The sequence below is a fragment of the Parasteatoda tepidariorum genome, chromosome 11 (assembly GCF_982258835.1).
Source record: "Parasteatoda tepidariorum strain Cologne lab strain chromosome 11, Ptep-v5.0, whole genome shotgun sequence".
Taxonomy (NCBI): Eukaryota; Metazoa; Arthropoda; class Arachnida; order Araneae; family Theridiidae; genus Parasteatoda; species Parasteatoda tepidariorum.
The window spans coordinates 61,033,310-61,055,740 of NC_141765.1; the positions used below are offsets into that span (position 1 = coordinate 61,033,310).

A 22,431-nucleotide genomic window follows, 5' to 3' on the forward strand; every position below is an offset into this window, starting at 1 on the left:
ATTTCTTGATATAAGATTAGAGTACGTTGTTCGTATTTTTAAAAACATTAATTTATTGTAAAAAAATAAATAAATAAGTGGGCAGAGCAAAAATTCTTTTATACGATATCTTTTATTAGTACACTTTTAAATATTTAAATAAAATATGTCAGTAAAACGCCTTTTCACATTTAAATCTGAAATATTAATTTTATTTCTATATTATTTAAAAGTTTCACTTAAAAAAAAAAACTAATTAAAGTAAGAATGATTTTTTTTTTATGCAAAAGATTGATGTTTTTGTAGCCTATTTTTCATTTAGGAAAATGATGTACTAGATGATTTTTAGTTTAAAAAAAATCAATTTATTTTCCATGCATTTTTCGTATTGAAGACTAGTTCCATAGGTAGGCATGCTGAAAATTCCACCCACATGGTGAATATCGTTTGTCATGTAACAGAAAAGGGGGCGAGCTACGCATGCTCAGTATGACCCCACCATCTCTCCCATCCCTTTAGTAGCAACAATGCTCCTTATGTAAAAGCTTGACTTCATCAATCCTATTTTGCGATAAACGTGTTAGTACAACATCCAAATGCCTGTTATAAACCTTGACTTAGTAGATCTGGCAAGTTCAAACCCAGTAAGTGTTTGTTTCTCTTAGATGTTTTTAAACACATGATGTCACTGCGATTTGCTCTTGAGCTTCCCAAGATTCTCGGATGTTGTGATGGAGAATGGATGCGGGGGGTCATTACCCCGCGCTGTCAACATAACAGGCGCGCTTTCTGAGTAGTAACTTTCATTAAGAGAATTGAATTGTTCCCTTAAAATTACGCTTCGCTTTTACTTTTGATTGAATGATTTATTTATTTAAAATATCATGATTAATATAAAAAAGAGTTATATAATTATTTAAGTTTGTTTGTCTATAAAATATTGTAGATTGCAAATTAAAAATAAATTAATATTACGTACAAAACAATGTAAGAGAATTTTCAAAACACTTAAGAAGTATTTTTAACAATAAGAATGTACTTTGTAAATATTGTTGTCTCGGTATTTAAATATCACATTTGGATTTTTTTAGTACTATTATTTTTGGTGTAATTAATAATTTAATAACAAATAATACCACTTTTTAAAAAACAGATATTATTGTCATAGAATCTGTCATTAAAATAATAAAATCTTTTATCAATAAATATAAAATGAATTATAAAGTAATATATAATAAAAATATTGATTAGAGTTTACAGAGACTAATTTTGAAAACGATTGCTAATTTAAAAAATGTTTGTATAAAATACTTTATAGAAACATGATAAAGCATAATTAATATGAAAATAATTTTAATTTTTTATTTTAGGTTCCATTTATTAAAAAAATAGTTTTATATTGTAATTAATTAAAAGTTTCTTTTTAAATAATGAATAACTTAATATAAAGTTTCAAAATGGCTGTCAATCAGAAACTTACGAATTTCTTGTAACTTGTTTTTCTGAAAAAGTATCAAATAGTCCAATAAAAATATGCAGATAATTTTTTTATTTTAAAAAAAGCTTACAAATAATTACAGACTAAGATGAGATCTCTATTGTGGATAATGTTTTTTGAGCTGTATTCTTTTTCATTTATTGCATTTTATGATAATATTTATTTAAAGAATTATAATATTATGTTTAATTATAAAGCAATGCTCCGTTTCTATTTGTCGATATAACATTACTATATATATAGACATTTTATTTATTTTTTAGTCCATATAACATCACCATGTTTATTAACAAAAAGATATGTGTGCACGAAAAATATGAAATAAACATTTCTGTAAGCCAAAAGCTCAGTAATATCTGAGATAGTTTTTGGAAAGGGATCTTTAATAATTTATGAGCTGTGTTGTTAGACACTTATAGCATTTTTTAATAACATTTATTTAGAGAATTATCGCATTATACCTCGTTATAAAGCAATGAACCATTTATATGTATAACATTACTTTATGCATCGATATGAATGTATGATAAAAGTATTAAAAAGACAAATGAAAAAAAACAAAACATTTTTTTTCATATAAAGTCGAGTTAGTATTCGAAATAAATTTTGGGATAGGAATTAAATGCGGTTAATATTTTGTGAGCTATGCTGTTCGACATTTATCACTTTTTTAATAGCATTTGTTTAAAGAATTATCACATTACATTTATTTATACAATAATGTTATATTGATCTGAATCACATTACATTATGAATAGATATGAACATACGTAAATATTGTATTGCTTTCAAGGTAATAAGAAGGCATGAAAAAGCATTAAATAGACTAATGAAAATAAACAAGCGATTATTTTTTGTTCACAAAACGCTTAATTAAATATTAGAGATAATTTTTGGGATAGGATTTGCGTTTAATAATTTTTGAGTAGTGTTGTTCGACAGTTCGACATTTATTGTACTTTTAAATAGCATTTATTTTAAAACAATATTACAGTATATATATTTTTAAAGTAACATTATATTTATTTATAATTTAATTTAATGAAAAAATTCTCTTGATATAGTCTGCAAATAAAACTAGTTATTAAATATAGTTACTTTTTTTAAGCGAGAGACATTTTATATAAACCTAGACAATATTTTTTGACCAAAGTTGAGTCACATAATAGAATTGCGAGTTTCAAATTAAGCCTCAAATTCTAGGTCTATTATTATACTGTATTCAGACTTTTTCTCTGTTTTAAAATTAAGCAATAATTCAAAAATTGATTAGAATGGTCTTTTTTTTAAAAAAACTTTAGCATTCAACATTTCAATAAAAGCTTAATATTTACCACTTTGTAGCTAATTATTTCCTTCTAGACTCATTGAAAAACATTGATTGCGTAAAATTTCCTGTCATTTCATTTTAAATATAAATTAAATAAAGTTGGAAAGTAAAATAAAGATATTTTTAGATTCAGACTTTCGCACTGAATATACAGACAAGTATCAGGAAAGAAGTAGTGTTTCATATTTGGAAATACGTATTAAATTATTATGCAATTGCTATTAATTTGTTAACAATTTAATAAATAATTAGAAATTGTAATTAGCATTAGAATTTATTTCAGTGAACTTAATAAGTATGGCATTATTAAAGTGATTATTTAAAAAGAATTTGAGAAGTTTACTAATTGTACTAATAAAGCTCTTATTTATTGCTTCCTGGTTTAAGTAGAAGGTTTATAGAATTCATACTTTAATTTATTCACCCAAAAAACATTTTACTTCAATTAAAAAAGCAACGATTTCAGCTTAATTCCCTCAAAAATGTTATCCAAGTGAAAATGTTTATTTCCAATTTTAGAAAAATTTAACTGACTCTCACGAATTTGCTGGAAATTAAATTGTGGGATATATAATTCTATTAATATGTTTTTACTTGCATTGTGTATTTTATTAACATTTAAAACTTAAAATATTACAACATTATTGACTGCATTAATATATGCGGCAATATATTTAATTTATTGTAAAATATATTTTGTTTAATAAATATCTTAAGTTTTACTCAGCTATTTAATATTTTAAACATCTTTTTTTCTCAGGCACTTGCTCAGAAAAAAGCTCGAATTTGTGTAGGCCTGGGTATGGCTCAAGCCCGAGATTTCGAAATCGATATCCCCCCTTCTGCAACTGTAGAGCGGTAAGCAAAAAATTCTTTGTGTAATATGCATTTCATAATACAAAGCTGTCGATCCCTCAACTGTTATGAGGGAAAAATAGGGGTTTCTGCTTTATCACATACAATAAAAGAACTATTGGTGTTAAAAAAAGGTTTAAGTTCTCGTACACATTTTGAGATGGGATCTTTATAAATAAAATAGTTCATTTAAAAATAGGATTATATAATATTTTTCTGCTAATAAATTTACTAACGCCAATTTACAATTAACACAAGAAAGACTGAGTCATATTTTGTTGGTATTATTTTGTATATTAATATTAAATATAGTTAACTAATTTTAAGGAAAAAGAACAATAATTCTACAGGAAAATTTTTTAGCTTTATTAGAAAAATTCGTGAAGTTGTGATGACTCATGCAAAATGCATAAGAACAATGAAAATTTAAAAATTAAGTGCGATTTTAAGAGAAAAAGGTATTCTTAGATTAGTATTAAAGTTTTAAATGTAAATTAATAAACAAGTTATAAAATTAACACTTTTCTTCTTGTGAATGAGAAAGGTTCTTTTGAATCGGGCATGGAAAGAAATGCATTATCAGCTACATTATTTATGACATATGTTGTCGTTCATAAAATTCAAAACTGTATTTTTAAATCAAAATTAGTTCTTTTTTGAATTTACTTGCTTTTTGTACAGGTCATGAAAGAATAAATAACTAGTTTTAAAACGTGTTCACATCAGCATATCATGGGACTTGAGTGCTATTACTACTACTTTCTCCCCATTTTTTTAGAAAAAGTATTATTAACATAGTATACTTCCAGCTTCCGTTTAATTCAAAATGAAGAAAAGCGCTTAAATTTTAATGGGGAAAAAATACTAGATTCGTTAAAAATATAATAACCGATAAGCTATTTTTCCTATCTTTCTTTTTTATTCGACAAGTTTATAAAAATTGCCTACGCTAGCTCATGTATCCCATATATCCTAAAAATACAGCAGAGATGCCAACTGCTCCGGACAAGCCAAAATAATTAGTAAAACGGTAGATAACTACAAAATAAATTTTACAAATATTTGACTATTTTTGCTTGCTTTTTAAAAGGTATCGCACGTCACAAGTACTATAAAGTGGTGAATTATATAAGCCCACGAATCATTTAGAAATAGTGGTGGATAAAAATCTACTAAGTTGAATTTATTAAACCAAGAATCACAATTGATAAACTACCACTTTAAAATATATATTTGCTGTCCGGAGCAAGTTGGCATCTCTGATAGTTTCGTGGTGCAGATTTGGTAAATATTTTTTTATGTGTCTCTTGGAAAGTTAATAATTTACCACATTTTTCTCTGTAAAGTTCGATTTTCTACAACCACTTATGAAAATTTTACAGCTCAGTTGTTAAAAATGTAGTATTTTCATTTTAAAGACTAAAACTCATAGAAATAATTTATTTTTTGAAAAAGTTTAAATTATATGAAAGACTCATGTTTACATTTTGATACTTTGCTTTGCTTATCGAAGTTTAACTTACTACTTTACGAACAAAATATCTTAGATGAAGCGTAAATGAGGGTTTAACTCCATTAATTATAAAAATCCTTTTTTCTAAAATAACTTTTTCTGATTTTGAGAATTAAAATACAATAAAAATATTTAAATTACAAGAGGATGCATAAATAAATTTTCGAAAATAGATGAATAAAAATAAATTGAATTCAAAAATCTAAATCCCATTAATAATAAAAAATAAAAATATTAATTTTTATTTAAAAATAAAAATCATTAGCGACCCTTAATAAGCATAATTTTTGACTTTACTTTTTACAAGGATTTTAAAAATATATGTTAACGATATATATTATGGAACAACCTATATGTCTTTCCGAGGGCCGGAATAGCCTGGTTGGTAGGGCACTGAGCCCATGTCCAAGAGTTCGTGAGTTCGATTTCCACCTGCCGAAGACTCCCCGTGAAGTAAATGATGACTGATGCACGTTAAATCTGTCGCAAAGTTCTCCATGTTCCCATAACAAATCAATACATCTGGGGGAACTGATCAAAGAATTTCCTTGTCTTCTGGATTGGTTCAAAACTACAAGGCTAAGGACTTGAACATTAGTAGTCGTAAATCCAAAATTGGCTCGGCTGTTCAACGACGGATATATATGTCTTTACGAGTAATAAAGTATTTTATCAAACAAACAACTGTTTCTGTTATACTACGTTGTTTAAAAGGAAAATAATTTTTCCATTTTATGAAATTGAAATAAATAACACAAACAAAAATATTTCTTTCATAATATATCGCTGGTTCAAAACTAAAACGACACTTCTGCACTCACTTCTCATTCAAATAACACGAGAAGTGAGTGCAGAAGTGTCGTTTTAGTTTTGAACCAGCGATATATATATAAATTCATCTTTTGATAGTTCACAGAATTTTCATATATTTATTTATTTTGGCCTTTATGTAAAAGTCTCATGCCTATATTTTAGAAAATTAAAAATAAATAAATAAATAAATTGTATAAGATTTTCTTTTCGTAATTTTCTGAATGATTTCAAAACAGTTGCAGTTCAGAGTTAAGGAAAAATATATTATGAACTATTTCACTTATCCAATATCTATACTTATCCCCAGGGGGCTATACATGCCTGTCGCCTCGGCCAAAAAAAATATGTAGCTGACACTCAAATTTTTAGTAAAGTTTAACTTGATTTTTTTAAACTTGAAAATTTGAACATATTCAGGTTGTTTACTTCTAAATTTGGTTTTGGCTGCTAAAAATCTGAGCTCATCCGAGCGAGAGGCACTCTTCGGACTAAATACAAATTCATGATCTCGCTATTCGAGCACTGTTGCTTGTTGTTTAAGTAAGAAAATTCTTCAGTATAACTTTTTCGTATTCTGTAAAAAAGAGAAAAAAAAATTGGATTTGTAATGTCGAATTTTTAACAAACTAACCCCGTTTATATTACCTACAGATTCATTCTTTAAATCATTTGATTTTTATTCTTTTAGCTTATCATAACCTTAATATTTTGACTTTATCGAGAGCTCGAACACTACCTTATGCCAATAGGCCTGTGTTGGGCCTTGGCTTGAGTTTTCGAGCTCTAGTTGAGCTAGTCATCTCTCTACTGCCCTAGCATATAACCACAAAATATACCCATAAGTCTAAAATAAGTCTAGTCTGTCTGTCCCGTAGAAACTGAAGAACATCTACTGATTAATCAAAATTTTGAAAAAAAATATTAAGAAACTGGATTAGGGTGAAGGTTGCTGTTGCAAATCTAATTTAGCGAATAATTGGAAAATAAGATAATAAAAATGACTCATCGCATTACCGACTCGTTCATAGATACCACTAAAATGAAAAGTCTTATAAATATTTTACCATTAAAAAAAAGTGGCGGCTACAATAAGGGCTCCAATGCTTTGATTTTTTAATGAAAAGCCATATTAATAGCTCTTGCCTATTTTTTTTCACTATTTTTTTAAATTTAAGTTGAAATAAAACCAGCGATGAAGCACACTCCATCTATTTTGTTATTTGTTTTTCGCATAGTGATTGATCTTTTGGATAAGAGCCCAGCAGTTGTTTAACTTGAGATCTAGTTAAAACTGTCAAGAAAGTATTAATTATCCTTCGTAAAGTGTGTGTGCCATTTTTCAAACTGTTAATCCCCATCCTTTGTTGCATTGTTGGATACAGCCATGATACCTTTACTTATTTTAGAAAAGTGCAACTCGTTTTGTCAATGAAGATTGAAGGATTTATTTTAAAAGAATTACAAGTCTCATATCCAATGTTTTTATGAACATTCAAAAAATAAAAATGTGGTGCCGTGATTTTTTTCCTGGCTTCTGTATGAGCAAAGCACCTTAAGAAAACATACAAAAAAATAAAAAAATTCTCGCAACAACACGTTGTGGACCAGTAGGTCTTAAAGATTAAGGCTTACCAATTTCGTGACCAAAAGCATGATGATGATCAGATTCACTTCCTAGATAAGCTGACAAGTATGGGGAGCTATCTGAAACAGTCACCTTTGATAGTACCCCAGTCCTTGACAATTAGTTCATTATCTTAACCACTGTACCATGACTTTTCTATTGCAATGCGTGGAGTCAAAAAATCCCTGTCGAATGGAGTATAAAATATTATAGCTAGCACCCTAATACTCTTATGATTTTGGATGACATAATTGTATGCACTGGGTTTTGTTATTCGATCTCTCATTTTTATGTATGGTACTTAAGTGCTCTTAAAAATGTTTCAAAATAGTTTGCATGAGCACTTGACTAAATTTAACTTCCACCAACCTTTAATTGATAAAAAGCCGTGGTTGAATTACGAATTAGGATCAGTAAAGCGTAATGTTTTCTCTAATTTCCTTATTATAGACAAGTTATAACCGTTTTTTCCCGAATCTGTTTAAATTAAAAATGTTTAAAATGCCTATGAAATCAATCACACCACTTTGTACAAGAGTCAACAATGCAAGCGAATATCATGAGAGTAGGCACATCATTAGTTAAATATGAGCTGGGTTGCAAGTTTATCACGAATTTGCGTTTTCTAAAATCAATCTGGAATCCATGAATTTTTCAAAATGCTACTTTTGCATGAAAATTCGTTAAATTTGAGATTTGCTTTGCTTTTTATTTCCTTACTTTCCTTTTAACAGCAATTAGTACTGTTCTGAAGCTTCAAAACTATTAATTTATAAATGATGAAAAATATACATAAGAAAAAAAGATCTATAACCAAATGACACTTGGCCATGGTGCGAGGTGAAGCGTCCGCGTTCTTCGCTGTCGCGCACTTTTTTTCGGATTCGAAGTAGCTACCACTGCTGAAAGCGGCTGACCGGACTGTGAGGGTCAACCGACTGGTCAGGGAGCTGACCTAACATCAGAAGGGTCCTGGGTTCGAATCCAGGACAAGACATGGATGTTCTTTCATTCTCTGTACTATCTGCCCATACTGAGGGAGCCACGTTGGCCCATCTAATATGGTGCTTCTGAAAGAGAGGTCAACAAATCCGCCTTAATGATACTTTAAGGACGAGTGTCAATAGGGTCGGCATTTGAAAAAATAAAACCTTATAAGAGTACTCCGATATTTGAGGACTTACTAAAAAAGAAGTTAAATGCTTACAAAGCAACGGTTAATTAATCCGTTGCAAAAGGAGAGACATCTAGTTTTGGAAATCATAGGACAGAACATTAAAGAACTGGCCAAAGTGGCTATTCGATGTCTTAAAGTGTCTACAAATAGCGTGGCGAGGGCATGTAAAGACAGTTTTCGAGTTAAGCGAAAAATAAACGAGAATTATTAAACACAGTACAATATCTTGCACAAAAACTCTGTTTCAATAAAATATTAATAATTCATAAAATTATACATTATTTTTTATATAGTGATAGATTATAGATTATAGAGTGATAGATTATATTTATGTGAGAGTTTATTAATTTGTGTACTTTTTAGAAAAAAAAAAGCAACAGGTGCAGAAATGATGAATTTCAGTGCAAATGTATTAGCAGTTTAAAAAAAAATTACCTAAGAATGAATGATTTACGTTCAAATAATGATTAATGAGAAAAAGGTTTTAATGATTATATACATATTTATTAAGAAAAGGATAAGATGGAACGTAAATTTAATTTTTGATCGTTAGGAAATATGTTATTGGCAATTCTCTATGTGACATGTATGTGCTTTTCCTCCAATTGATTTCTTTAATAAAAATTTTTTCATTAGCCTGGAAAATTCATTTTCTAAAAGTAATACATTTATTTCATATTTAACATTATGACTAATAATCCAATTTAAATGTGTAAAATGTCACAACTGTCCCCCGTCTCTTTGATACTTCTGTCCCTATTAAAGTAAATTTTTAATGTATTTGCGAAACAAGTTACATATACAGTGTGCGTACTTTTGCTGAAAGTAAAGGTTATTAGATAAGCATACTATATTTTCTCTTAGTCTTTAAATTTTTTCCCAATTCAATCAGAAAAATGCCGTCTCTTAGTTTACTTATCATCTCTGTCCCTTATTATAAATATCATTAAATTGATCATAAGAAAGCCACATAAAAAATGAAATAGGATTAAATAATTTGTACAACTCCTTGTTTTTCACATTCAAGTGAAATTCGGTTTCAGACTAGAAATTAAACATTTTTGTAAACCATCTTAAAGGTAAAATTATTTTTGATTAATCTTTAATATTGTCTCCTCTTCTATGTATTGTTTCATGTTAATAGATAATTTTATATTTTTAATTAATAAACTTTCTAAAAAAATTTAAAATTAAATAAATATACTCAATAAGGTTATTATAAGCCTAACTAGGTATAAGCAATGCAACATTTTTCGAGATTTTGTCACTTCTGTCTCTTTGTAAGCATATATTTTATTCTTGCCTGAATTAATATAAAAATTATTTGGATTATTAAATCTATGTAAAGTGTGTAACTGAAGTATGTTTTATGATATTAAATACTGTAGAGATTAATTTTATTAATAGCACCAATTTAAAAAACAGTATTTCATAAATCATGTTTTACACTTCTGAGCATCAAACTTAATGAAGAATCACTCCTATGCTTATTTTGGCATGATAGTTGGAGTGACTAGATCATTCTTGTTGAGTGAAGACTTGATTCTGTGAAATAAGATACCCCAAAGTTTAAGTATGTTGGTATTAAAAAGTATAAATATTTTATGATAACAATTATGCAGTTATGAGCTCTCTAAATTACTAATTTTTTATAAAATATATAGCGGAATTATGCAAACAAAAAACCAGATTCTTAAGCAAATAAAAAATGACTTCAACCAATTTTTTATTGCAAAAATGCACAAAATTAGATACTACCTACAGAAAGTTTTGCTTTTAAGTGACATTTCTTTTAACACTGAGATCTAATCGCAACCACCTTAATTTTTTACTATTCCATTTGTAACTATGTCTGCTTTTAGCTGCCATAGCAAAGAATAATAATTATTTTACTTCACTAAAGTCTAAAAGTTCAGAAAATATCTAAAATTAAAAAAAATATATAATTCAAATTTTGTTTAGGTATATAACTTATTTTCTTTTTAAAAAGTTAGCCTTTTTTTAAATCTTGGATATTATATTCATTCAACAAAAAGTAACTCCAAACCAGTACGTCAACTGTGTATAAAATTAATACAACCACAAGAAAAGCCGGATTTATATTTTGTAATAAAGAGAAAAACGTTTTTATTAATGATGTGGCGCATATTTTTATTTAAAGTAAGTGGATGTAGAGTTGCTAACTCTCTCTGCCTTGTGAGCAAATTTTCTCTAGTGAGAGCAAAATTTATATTTTAAAGTGTAATATTGATTTAGTAAATTTTATTTATAGTTATTGTATCCATCACTATAAGTGTAATAATTCAAATATTCTTTTATTAAAGATGTGGTACTATATTTTTATTTATAATTAGTGGCTGTAGAGTTGCTAATTCGATCCGCTTTGTTAGCAAATTTTTTCTAGTGATAACGAAATTTATGCTTTAATATGCAATATTAATTTAGTAAATTTTATTTAAAATCATTTTATCCATCACCGTAAGTGTAATAATTCAAAAAGCAATATAAAACACCACTTTATTCTGAATATCTCGTTGTAAGCCTTCAAAAGTATCAGAAAATTAACCAAGATTCAACGACGCAATGAAGAGAGAATTTTTAGATCACAAATGCTTTTCATATTAAGGAAATTATATATTTCCGCCATATTAAAATTTTACGTCACTTAAATTATAATCTTTCTGTTATCTAGAGGATTCTGAAAAGAATAAATTAGAATGAATAACTATTACGGACTTTAAATATCATGAAAGAGTTTTCGATAAACAGTTTTAAAATAAAAATAAAAAATGCTTAACGAACTAACGGAAGAATGGAAAGAACAGAGAAGTTGCATTAAATTATAAATCCTGGGAAATAATATTGCTATAAACAAGCAATTTAAAAAATGTAATACTATTTGTAATGTTTCCCTAAAAGGAAAAGTGTAATATGCATAATGCATGGCAGATGATCATTTGAATAACAATTATCAAATTCAAGTTCATTTTTATGCGTGTAATGCATATTTAAACTTGTTTTCCTTGCTTTCAACGCAGCGTAAAACTAGTTTAAGTAGACTAAAAACGTTTTAAATTAGAAGAAGATGAAATAAATTTATTTTGCTGCAAAAATGTTTTGTTTTATTCTGATCCTTGTCCTTACAAGATTTCGACTCGCAGGCAGAATGTTTCATTTTCTTTTTTAAATACCCCTATTAAAAAATAAATATTTGACTTCTTAAAGAAAACGTTTTCTACACTTTTTTTTCTAGGCTGGGAAGAAAATATGAATTATGAGTTTCCTTAACTTTATAAACTGTTATCTTTCATTACATAATAATCACATTTGTTTTAGGAAACTCTTTACGAATTTTTGGAAAATATTTTTTTAAACCATCAAATTACTTCAGTGTTGAGCAGAGGGGAGGTGGGGAAAAGTGCAACAGCTCCAGGCATCCAATCAAAGATTAAACACACTAAAGCTTCAAATCTATTATTATATTTAACTTTATTATGACTTTATAGTTTTTTAACAGATGTATACTTGATAAAAGCAAAATGTTTCATGAAGCAAATATCATGATTTTTGTACAATTTTATAATAAAGTTTTCGGTTATTAAAATATAAATATGATGTACACTTAAAAAATTTAAAAATGGTTTTGCTAGAAATAATTTGTTTTCTAACAGAGAACAGTTTCTGATTAAATTTAATACAAAATGAATATGGTTTACATAATTCCAATGATTTTTCAATTAACTAGATTGGCTTTTATTGCCTGCTTATGTGATTACATTCCTTTTTCGGCACATTTAATTAAAGATTTTGCCCCGGGCATAGACATCTCTCTGCACGCCACTGTTTCCAATCGATTATCTAACAAAAATTCTTACTTTTTTGTTTACAAAAACTTACCGTGAACTAAGAAGATTCTTCGGTCCTTGCGGGTATACTTTGGCACAACACTCCGGAAAAGATCTGTTATTTTTATGCTATAGTCAATCAAAGTATTATGATGGAGTTTTCCTGTTTTATTATTTTTTTAAGAAAAGAAAAACAGAAGTGGCTTTAATGCTTTTGGGAATTTATATGTTGTTATTGTGGCCGCGCAGAAGATATTATAAACACTATGCATCACCATACGATATTTATCTCTGCAAAATCTTAATTGTATAATTTTCACTTAATAGTAAAATAAGTGCAAAAATAGTATAAGTAATGAAATAAAATGGGTTTACAATAAGTTTTCTTTTGTTTGTTTAGTTTATAAAAAATAAAAATGCTTTTTATAGGACATAGTGTAAAACGTATGTTTTTAGGGAAACTTTGGCTGCCCACATTGTGGTAAAGTAGCTCACCAGATAGTTGCAAACTTGTCCATTTTTATGAATGAGATTTATTAAGCAGCATAACAATATAATTTTATTTTAATAGTTTAAATTATTTTCATAATTGTGAACAGAGTAAAAAACTGTTGTCAAAAATATCTAAGTATGATAAATTTCATCGCATTTTCTCCCCAAAAAATACGACATTTTTTATCGTTGCATTTTGGTAATGACACATGATAAAGTAACAAATAAAATGATGTTTAATTACTTGCTGTTTTGTAGTAAATTTGGTAGATTAAAAAATGCACCACAGGACAGTAAATTCACAGTCTGTAAGTGCGTCCGACGGTTTCGAAACCCTGACCGTTTCGGCGAGGTAATCGCATGTGTTCCTGTTGCGCTGCTAGAGCACGATACATTCAGAGACAAAATAATGAGATATGCATTTTGTAAACCTGAATATGATGGAGATCATCAAGGTAATTTTTGAAATGCTCTCCAAAAATATTTACTTATTTCAAACAGGAAATTGTTAAAAATATTCTAGTAACGAAATCATAAATGTCACGAATTATTCTGTACGTATCATGTAACTATAGATATTATTCATTATCATTAATAAAAATATTTGCTGTTTAAAAGAAAGAAGGAATACATTGAAATGAGAAATATGATTAACAAAAATATATACCTCTAAAAACGTTTAAAAATATGTAAGAATTTATGTTTGTATGAATATGTATGAAGAATGTATGAAGAATGTATGAATATGTATGTTTATGCAAATATTTAATTTTTTTTGCCTATATATCTATTATTGTATTGTTGCATAGTCCTAAAGTGAGGCATCTGAAGAACAGATTTCTAAATTTTCAATTTAAAATCTTGAGCTATACTTAGAGAAGCACGTCTGAACACATTTTTCATCCACTATAGCATACTAGCCAACTTTTTCCGAGGAGTTTTCCCAAGTGGCAGTGAAATTACAATTAAATTGCAAGTGTAGTAGAATTTCTTATTCTTATGTTGGCAAAACTTAAACACACCATTATATGATTAGTATGAATTTATATATATATTTAATTTATTTCTACATAGTGGTGGAGAAATTTATTTTAAATTGCATTTATGAATTCAATAAAGAAAAAGAAAAAGCATAAATTTTGCCACCACTTTATACATAATTTTTTATTTACGAAAAGTCGTAAAAGTTGTCAGCCATTTAATAGCATACATTTTGATGAGCTGATTGGTGGAGAAAATTATTTCGAGTTGCATTTTATATTTCCAAGAAATAAACGAAAACTGTCAATTATTTTACCATTTTAGCATAAAAATCAAATCTTACGAAAAATCTGTAAAAGTTGGCAGCTATGCCATAGAAACCTGTCTCGCAGTAGACTGATCGTTAAGACACGGTTCCCAGCAGATCATCGAAGTCAAGCATCACTGGCTACGGTCAGTGTGCGGGTGAGTGACCACTTGGATCAGTCTGCGTAGGGACCGAGGGTGTTTGGTATGGGTACTCGTTAAACTGTTCTACCGTAAAGTGCTCGACTTCGCGTGCAGGTCGTCGGGATACCGAAGCGGGGGTGCCATCCCCTCTGCAGGGGATCAAATTTGTGATGGCATGTCTTCGGATCATCCTCGGGGATGTTTCCCAGACCGTCGCCAATAGCCCATTGTGCAGCTCTAGTGCGACGTAAATGAACAACAACAACAACAACAGCCCATAGACACCTACATTGTGCTGAATTGATTGGTGGTGAAGATCATTTCGAACCATATTTATAAATTCAATAAACAAAACGAAAAAGTATAAATTTTTCTACTACTTAACATGTAAAAATAGAAGTGAATAACCTGTAAAAGAAATGAAATAAGTGTAAGATAGAAATGAAATATTCATAAAAGTTGGCAGCATTGCTAGAGCACTTTACACTTAGCTGAATTGATTAACTTTTTCTTTCTCAGAGAATGTTTATTACTGTTGCGACTATGGCGCAAATTTGATTGCTTATAAAATTCAAACACATTGATTGCTTATGAAATTCAATTTCTGTTCCTGGTTCAGATTCACAGAAATTTGACTTTCTTATGAAGTTGTAAAGCTATAAATAGTAATAACATTACTTTTAAGTTTAATTATGTGTGTCTTCAAAAAAAAAAAAAAAAGTATTTGAAAATCTCTTCTATGTTTGAATTCAAGCTCACAAGACAAAGTATGTCCTAAAAAGTTTTCAAATCTGGTTTTTGTTTAATTTTATTTCATTTGAAACTCTTGATTATTATTCATAATTTCGCAATATCGCAATTTATTGCTTAATTTCAAGCAAAATAATAATTGTTGTTTTGCCTTAAAAAGTAAAATCAGTCTCAAAATAGTTTAAAAACAAATCTCTTTAAAAAAATCGAAATATTTCTCTCTATTTATGTAGCATAAAAGTTAACTGATTTTTAAGTATTTTAGCTACTATTATTTAAAAAGAAAATGTGTTGTAAGCATTCTAAAGTTACGATATAGAGAAAGGTGTGAAAAAATTTTACCAATTCTTTATAGTATTTTTAGTTGCCACTGTTTAACAGAATAATATTTAAAGAAGGTGAAGTAACACACGCAATAAAAATGTCTCGAAAATCTCTAAAGTCAATGTTTATGATGTCTCTTTTATTTCTGCAGAGTAGACGTTTCTAAGCTGCTCTTGTTCTGTCATTATGCCAGCTTTTCTTTAACGTTAAAAGAATGTTCAGTTCATGGTCTTAGACAAGAGCAAAACAACCTGAAAAAATTCATGGTCAATTCATTTATGCTGAAGAAGAAAATCTTTGTTTTTGTTCTTCAGTTGAAGTGTAACATAGTTTTAAAACTGGATGAATAACAAACCATTTTTAAATAGGATAAGATGGGTAACTTGTTTACATTTCTTCACTTGCACTCAGAAACGTTAATCCAGCTCATTCATGGACAAAGTTGGGCGTTGATTGCAAAAATCGATAACAAGGGTTATATAGTAGTCGATTACTTTACGATTACTGTTGTAATCATTAACATATAATTTACGATTACTATTGTAATTAAGAGTGCAGGTAATCATAAATTGCGATTATTATTATAATAATGGTAGATAACAGTTCGCCATAATTTATAATTGTAAGCATGATTACAGGTAAACATATTTTTCAAGATTACTATTGTAATCGTTATATGTACCAGGTAATCATAATTTGCGATTACTATTGTAATCGTGACACAACTAATAGATAAAATGACTATTAAAAGTAATCATATGATCGATGATTTAAAGTATTGTGATTTATGGATACAAGTAATCAGAATTGCATGTAATCTTAATTGCAAGTAATTTCTAGCTACGATTACATTTAATTCCATTGCTTGCATTGCTACTAAAAATACAAAATTTCCATTTGAAAAACTTTCATTCTTCATAAAATTGCATTTGATGCTAGAATGATAGTGATACAAACACAATTCTTTAACAACTTTGATATTGCGATGACAAATAATTAATGCAAATGTACCTGCATGTTTTATGATTACCTGATTTCTCAGAATCGTTGATCATCACTGCCGAAATAAAGAATCAAGAGAAATATAAAACTAGTTAATATGCAACCAGAAGATAAGACGAGTATCATTTAATGCCCATCATTGTTTTTGCAAATGTTTTGGTGAGGAAATGCCTATTATTGGTGAGTGTTCAGTAAATGATCCACTTGCTCAATAGTCATCTTGTCTAATGGCAAATGTACTACGCAATGAATTGGGTCATTATTATCAGGAAAGATAATGTTATAAAAACTAGAGATCAGATCCTCTCTTTGCTCCTGGGTACCTTAATTTTCTCATCCTAGACTTAGTTTTCATTTCTTAGACTTAGCACTTCATTTTTTAAACCACGCGTCTTGACTGATTGAAACGTCATTTAACCTTCCCAAGAAAATTCGATAAACATTTATGAGTGGACCACGACCTTGACTGCGTATCATACCTCTGGTTCGGAAGGTTCATAGTACAACATTCTATTTATAGCAAAATCAAAGTAGAAATATATAATAAATAAAAAAAAGTTTGTTAAACAAAGCAGTAATATATTAATATTGTTTGAGAAGAAATATATAGAAACTGTAAATAACATTTCTAAATTTTCTGTTTAAAAATTGCCCTTTTCAGAAGCTTTTAATGCAAATCACATATTATGAATTTCCAATCTGTCAAAATAACTGGTTAAAATACGTTAAGGTGTTATAAGTACTGACGAACTTTAAGCTTAAATTATAAAAAAAAATTTTTTTTCATGAGAAAAGTAGTTTTATTATTTTTTATTTTATATAAATTTCTTGCATCTTTCATTTTTAAATAATTCCTTAAACTATATTTGTTTTCACCATGTTTTGGTACAAGAAAATGTTCTTTAGAAATAAATTTCGAAAAAATCAATATTTTATTTATATTTCTTCCACATCTCGAAACATTGGTGCATTTGCATTTTTGAATTTTTTTCGAAACTCCAAATTAGTTTAAGGAACATTTATGAAATCTTCTTTTTAAATTATATTTTTTTTCAAAATTACTCTTTGGGTCGCAAGTGGGCTCCTCACCTTGGTTGAATGTCCCAGATAATGCAATACAGATTTAAACGAAGACATTAAAACCAGGGTATATTTGAGACAAGCTTCCCAATTTTTTTTGCATTTTAAAATCTTTTGAAATACTGAACTATTGTACAATTAAGGAACATCCGTTCATCTCGGCTAAGTTGAGTAACTATTTTTTAACTTTCATAGAGTATTTCGATATCAATAAACAAAATATTTTTGAGACATATTTTTGAATCTGGCAGATTCAATTATTTCAAAATTACTGTTTAAGTTTAGAATTTCGTCTTAAATTGAAGAATTAATTATTATTTTCTAACTGTAAATGTAATATAAAGTATTTACTTAAAAAACATATCTTTTCCCGAAACATAGTTGGTTTTTGGACCTTGTAGGCCCGGAATATGATGAGTTAAATTGCTGCTCCATCTTAGTAACTCAAGATTTGTCTGCTACCCTAACGCAAGTAGGTGGAGACTATTAAGGCTTACCCAAAGATATGTATACCAATATTCTCAAAAAAGTAGATGAACACAAGAAATGAACGTTGTTTAAATTTAATTATATATGAAATTATACTTAAAAAGGAAGATGAATTCAATCCATTTCTAAACCATCTAGATAACTAAACAGAATTTTTTTTTACGCAGAGTAAATTAAATTCCAACTTTTAATTCAATAAAATGCGCTGTAAGAAAAAAAAATGCTTAATCAAAAATACCAGAATATGGTTAAATTTACCGTGTTTCATGGGAACACCAAAAAGCACTATAATTCTTATCAAAGCGCTTGGGTAATAAGTTTTTGGTAAAGTCAAAATTAAAAAAGGGTTTTATTATCATCCTGTTTGGTAGTAAATGTGGTGAAATTCAGTAATTTTAACCAGAAGTGGGTAATTTTATCAGTGCTAGTATAGTTTGAGATGACACAAAAATTTTATTTTGATAACCTCTATTTTATTTAGTAAAATTAACTTGTCAACTTTGTTTCTCGTCGGTTAATTGTTTTTTTTCCTACGTAATCTATAAGTTAACATTTGCTAACATTTAAAACAATAAAAAGTTAACAGTTATTCAACACTTATAAGCCAATAAACCGCCATTGAAAATAAACCATAGAAGCTTCAGTAGATAATTACCATTCTAATTGGAAAAAAGCATTAACATGAAAACTACCAAATAAAAATTAAAATCAGTGACAGTTCTGAAACACATTTTGGAAATTTTGCTGTGATATTTTAGAGTATGGCATAAAAATCATTTATTTGGTTAAATCTATTTTTCAGTTTTTTATTTGTTACTAAATGAAACCAGAATTTCCGGTAAACCGCTACCATAGCGGATGGTAAATTTATCAAAATAATGATTTAAATACCGTATTTTGTTGGTTTAATTGCTAGAATTTGGTTCAATTGCCAAAATTTAAAAACCGGTTTTATCGTGATAATTTAGAGAAAGGCAAAAAAAATTTTTTTGGGCTAAATTTACTTTTTGATTTTTTATTTGATACTAAATGTATCGCAATAAAAACTATAATTTTGACAACCAGAATTTCTGGTTATCCACTACCATAGCGTATGGTATATTTATCAAAAGAATGGCTTAAATACAGTCATTTTGGTTTAATTACCAGAACTATTGTTTCGTTAACCAGAAATATCTTTATCATACAAGTAAGGTAATTTTTCCATAGTTTTTCCTCTGTTTACCAGTATAATTATAACCATTTCATAAAAATTATATTCGCATTATCTTTCTTGTTTCAATAATAGCACACAGATTTTGTGGAGTTACTATGATAGACAGACTATACATTGCGCAGCTGAAATATACATATCATTCCGTATGGTGAAGAGTATTCGACAATATTTAGTATGCAAACAGAAAGATTATGCAAAAGTTTCTGAAAATCTCTCTGGCAGAAAACTTTCTGAGTTATCTATGCTGACTTCATTTGCAAACAAATTGCCGTATTATCCTTTGAGGAATTTGTCTCCAAAAAATTAAAATATTTCTTCTAACTAAACTTCTGTAGACTTCTCGCTCTAAGTTTATTTTTCTTCTTAATTACAGATGAAAAATAATCTGTAGCCCCCAATGCTGCACTGGAAGTTTTCTGGCACTGACCTTTAAGGCAGTTGTTGCGTCTAAAATTTATATCACAGAAAAAAGTTAATCATAAAATTTATATCATAAAAAAAGAGAAAAAAAACCCAGAAGAAACAATGAAGTTTCAAATGCGAATTTTTTTAATACAAAATATCAGAATGTAAACAAAGTATGGAAAGTATATATAGAATTGGACTGTGGGGAAGTAATTCTTCAATAATTTGCTTGCATTTTGATATTTAAAAAAGAATTTCAGCATTTGAAATTTTATAGTTTACTCTGAATTTTCCCGAACTTACTTTCCTCTAGACTTAAAATTTTAAAATACTGATGCAGATAAAACAGAATTTGACATGAAATGTTTTTCCTGTGGTATAGAGTCCTCTAAAGAGTAGCTCATATTGAGCCACTGATTTAAATAATAATTAATGAAGCACGGCTAAAAAATATTATTTCACCAATAATTTTTATTTTGATGATTAATTATTTGTTTTTTTTTTTATTACACGAGCAAATAAATTTCAACTCAATTTTCAGGAGTATAAAAAAAAACTGTATTGTTAAAGTAAAACAAAATACAGTTTCCGAGTATTCAAGAAAGCCATTTGAATAGAATACCTAAAAAAATGCTGAATCAGAGTAATTGAACAATCTAAAATATCTTTTAAATCACGAGACCTAAGTTTCAGATTAAAGATGAAAATGATAAGGAGTGATACATAATCGCAATCCCATATGTTTTTATGGTTTTTATATGAAACTTCAACATGAGAAAAACATTCGGTACGGTGAACTGTACTCCTACAAAAGAAGGATGCTATTATAGAAGCAGGTGTTTATACTCACTGTTATGATATTTGATAGAAAGGGATTTAATGGATTCTTATTTCTGAACGCTTAACTGAAGTCAGGACAATATGCATTTCCTCATCATAACTTTTATTTTGATGGAATATTACTATTTTTTAGATTGTGTTAAGGAGGTCACTCACAAGAAAAATATAAAAAAAATAATAATAATAACAATTTTCTTAAAAAAATACTTAATTGATAATAAAATGAGAATTATAAAATTATGAGCTTATTATATTTACCATTTTATTTTTATTATAATAAGAGATAATTATGAAATTATGAATTTATTATTTTTGGCATTTTATTGATATCTAAAATATGTCACTGATTAAATAGAATATCCGGATATTAGTAAATGTCGCATTTTGCAATGCTCCAGGCTAATTGGAAATTCGTATGTATTTTCTATTCTGTCTGGTACTTTTTGGCTTATTGCAATCAGCCTATAGGCTAATCTGAAAATGTGCTAAGAATAATTTAATCAACCTGAATTCATTGCAATGTGTCTATATTTATAATTACGTATTTAAATAGGCCTCTACCAGCGTTTTGAGAAGTTTTTTTTAAAAGTCGGATTTATCTTCAAAATTATTATCTATTAGCCTATGATCTATTAGCCTACAAAAGCTTTATTGCTTTCGTAATGTGTGACGATTGTAAAGGAGTCACAATAAAGGTTTATAATAAATAACTTAATTAAATAAATTCATTCAGTTAAATTTTATTTTAACTTTTGTAATCTTATTACTTTTGTATGAGGGGTAGTAAGCCTTTTTTTAAATTTAATAATCAATTTAATTGTAATTATGCATTAAATTATATGCATAATTTATAAGAGTGGAATCTCCTATATTTTTTTAATTTATTGTTTCATGCGCGCTTCCGAAGTTTTGCTAATTTTAATTTTATTTTAGTTGCTAATTCTTTCTTACCAACACATACACCTAATACGATTAATGATTTGAAGAGCTTATCTTAACTATACTAATTAATACGCATCATTTACTACACTGTTAGAAATTTCTCGGAATTTTTTTTAAAATAACAATTTATTTAATTGTTATTTTAATATATTCAAACAAAGACATTCAAATAACCATAAATAAAATGGTAATCAAACCGTTAAATGCGAGAAAAACCGTTTATTAACTGCTTTCACCTAATACGGTTAAACAACCAGAATTTTATAGCACCAGCTAAGCCCACCTAATAAAGCAACTTAGTTCCTTGCAACTGCATACTTATTATAGCCGAGTGGGCTAATTTGCCAGTCTCATGAATGACAGACAGAACTGGGATTCGAGTCCCAGTGTTGACACTACAATATTTCCTCCATTCCCTTCAACATTTCTAGTGTATTGCACTCTCCAATGCTAATTACCTGCATATAAGTCTAGCTCCAGTTAAATTTCTTTATTTCGTTTTTGAAACCATGTTAGTTATGAATGGTTAAAAAACCGTTTAGTTTTGTATTCATGGTATTATAACCATGCTACTGGTAAACGATTTCAAAACCGTAAAGGAAAAAAATGTTCTTTATCGTAAACTCTACGGTTAAATAGAGGGACAGACTGCTGTCGTTTATTTTCAATTAATTTTTATCCTGATTAGTATGATATGGGAATTATACACAATCTCGAAAACATGAACCAAATAGTTGAGCTGGACAGATAGTAAAAAGTTTGACCTTGCTGTTTTTTTTTTATTTATTTATTTAATTTTTTGTTTTTGTTTTTTTACTTGAAACCT

The 22,431-nt window shown here is 28.2% G+C and overlaps 1 protein-coding gene across 1 annotated transcript in view; it reads left to right on the plus strand.

Moving 5' to 3' along the window:
• Window positions 1-484: 484 nt before the first annotated feature.
• The window catches only part of LOC107446644 (proton channel OtopLc), a 120,950-nt gene continuing 99,003 nt past the window's right edge, over window positions 485-22,431 (plus strand). Inside the window, exons 1-2 of the mRNA XM_087155516.1 lie at window positions 485-623; window positions 3,568-3,665. Of these exons, the coding sequence (XP_087011642.1) occupies window positions 576-623; window positions 3,568-3,665 (146 nt within the window). The 5' untranslated portion in view covers window positions 485-575. The remainder of the gene's footprint in view (window positions 624-3,567; window positions 3,666-22,431) is intronic.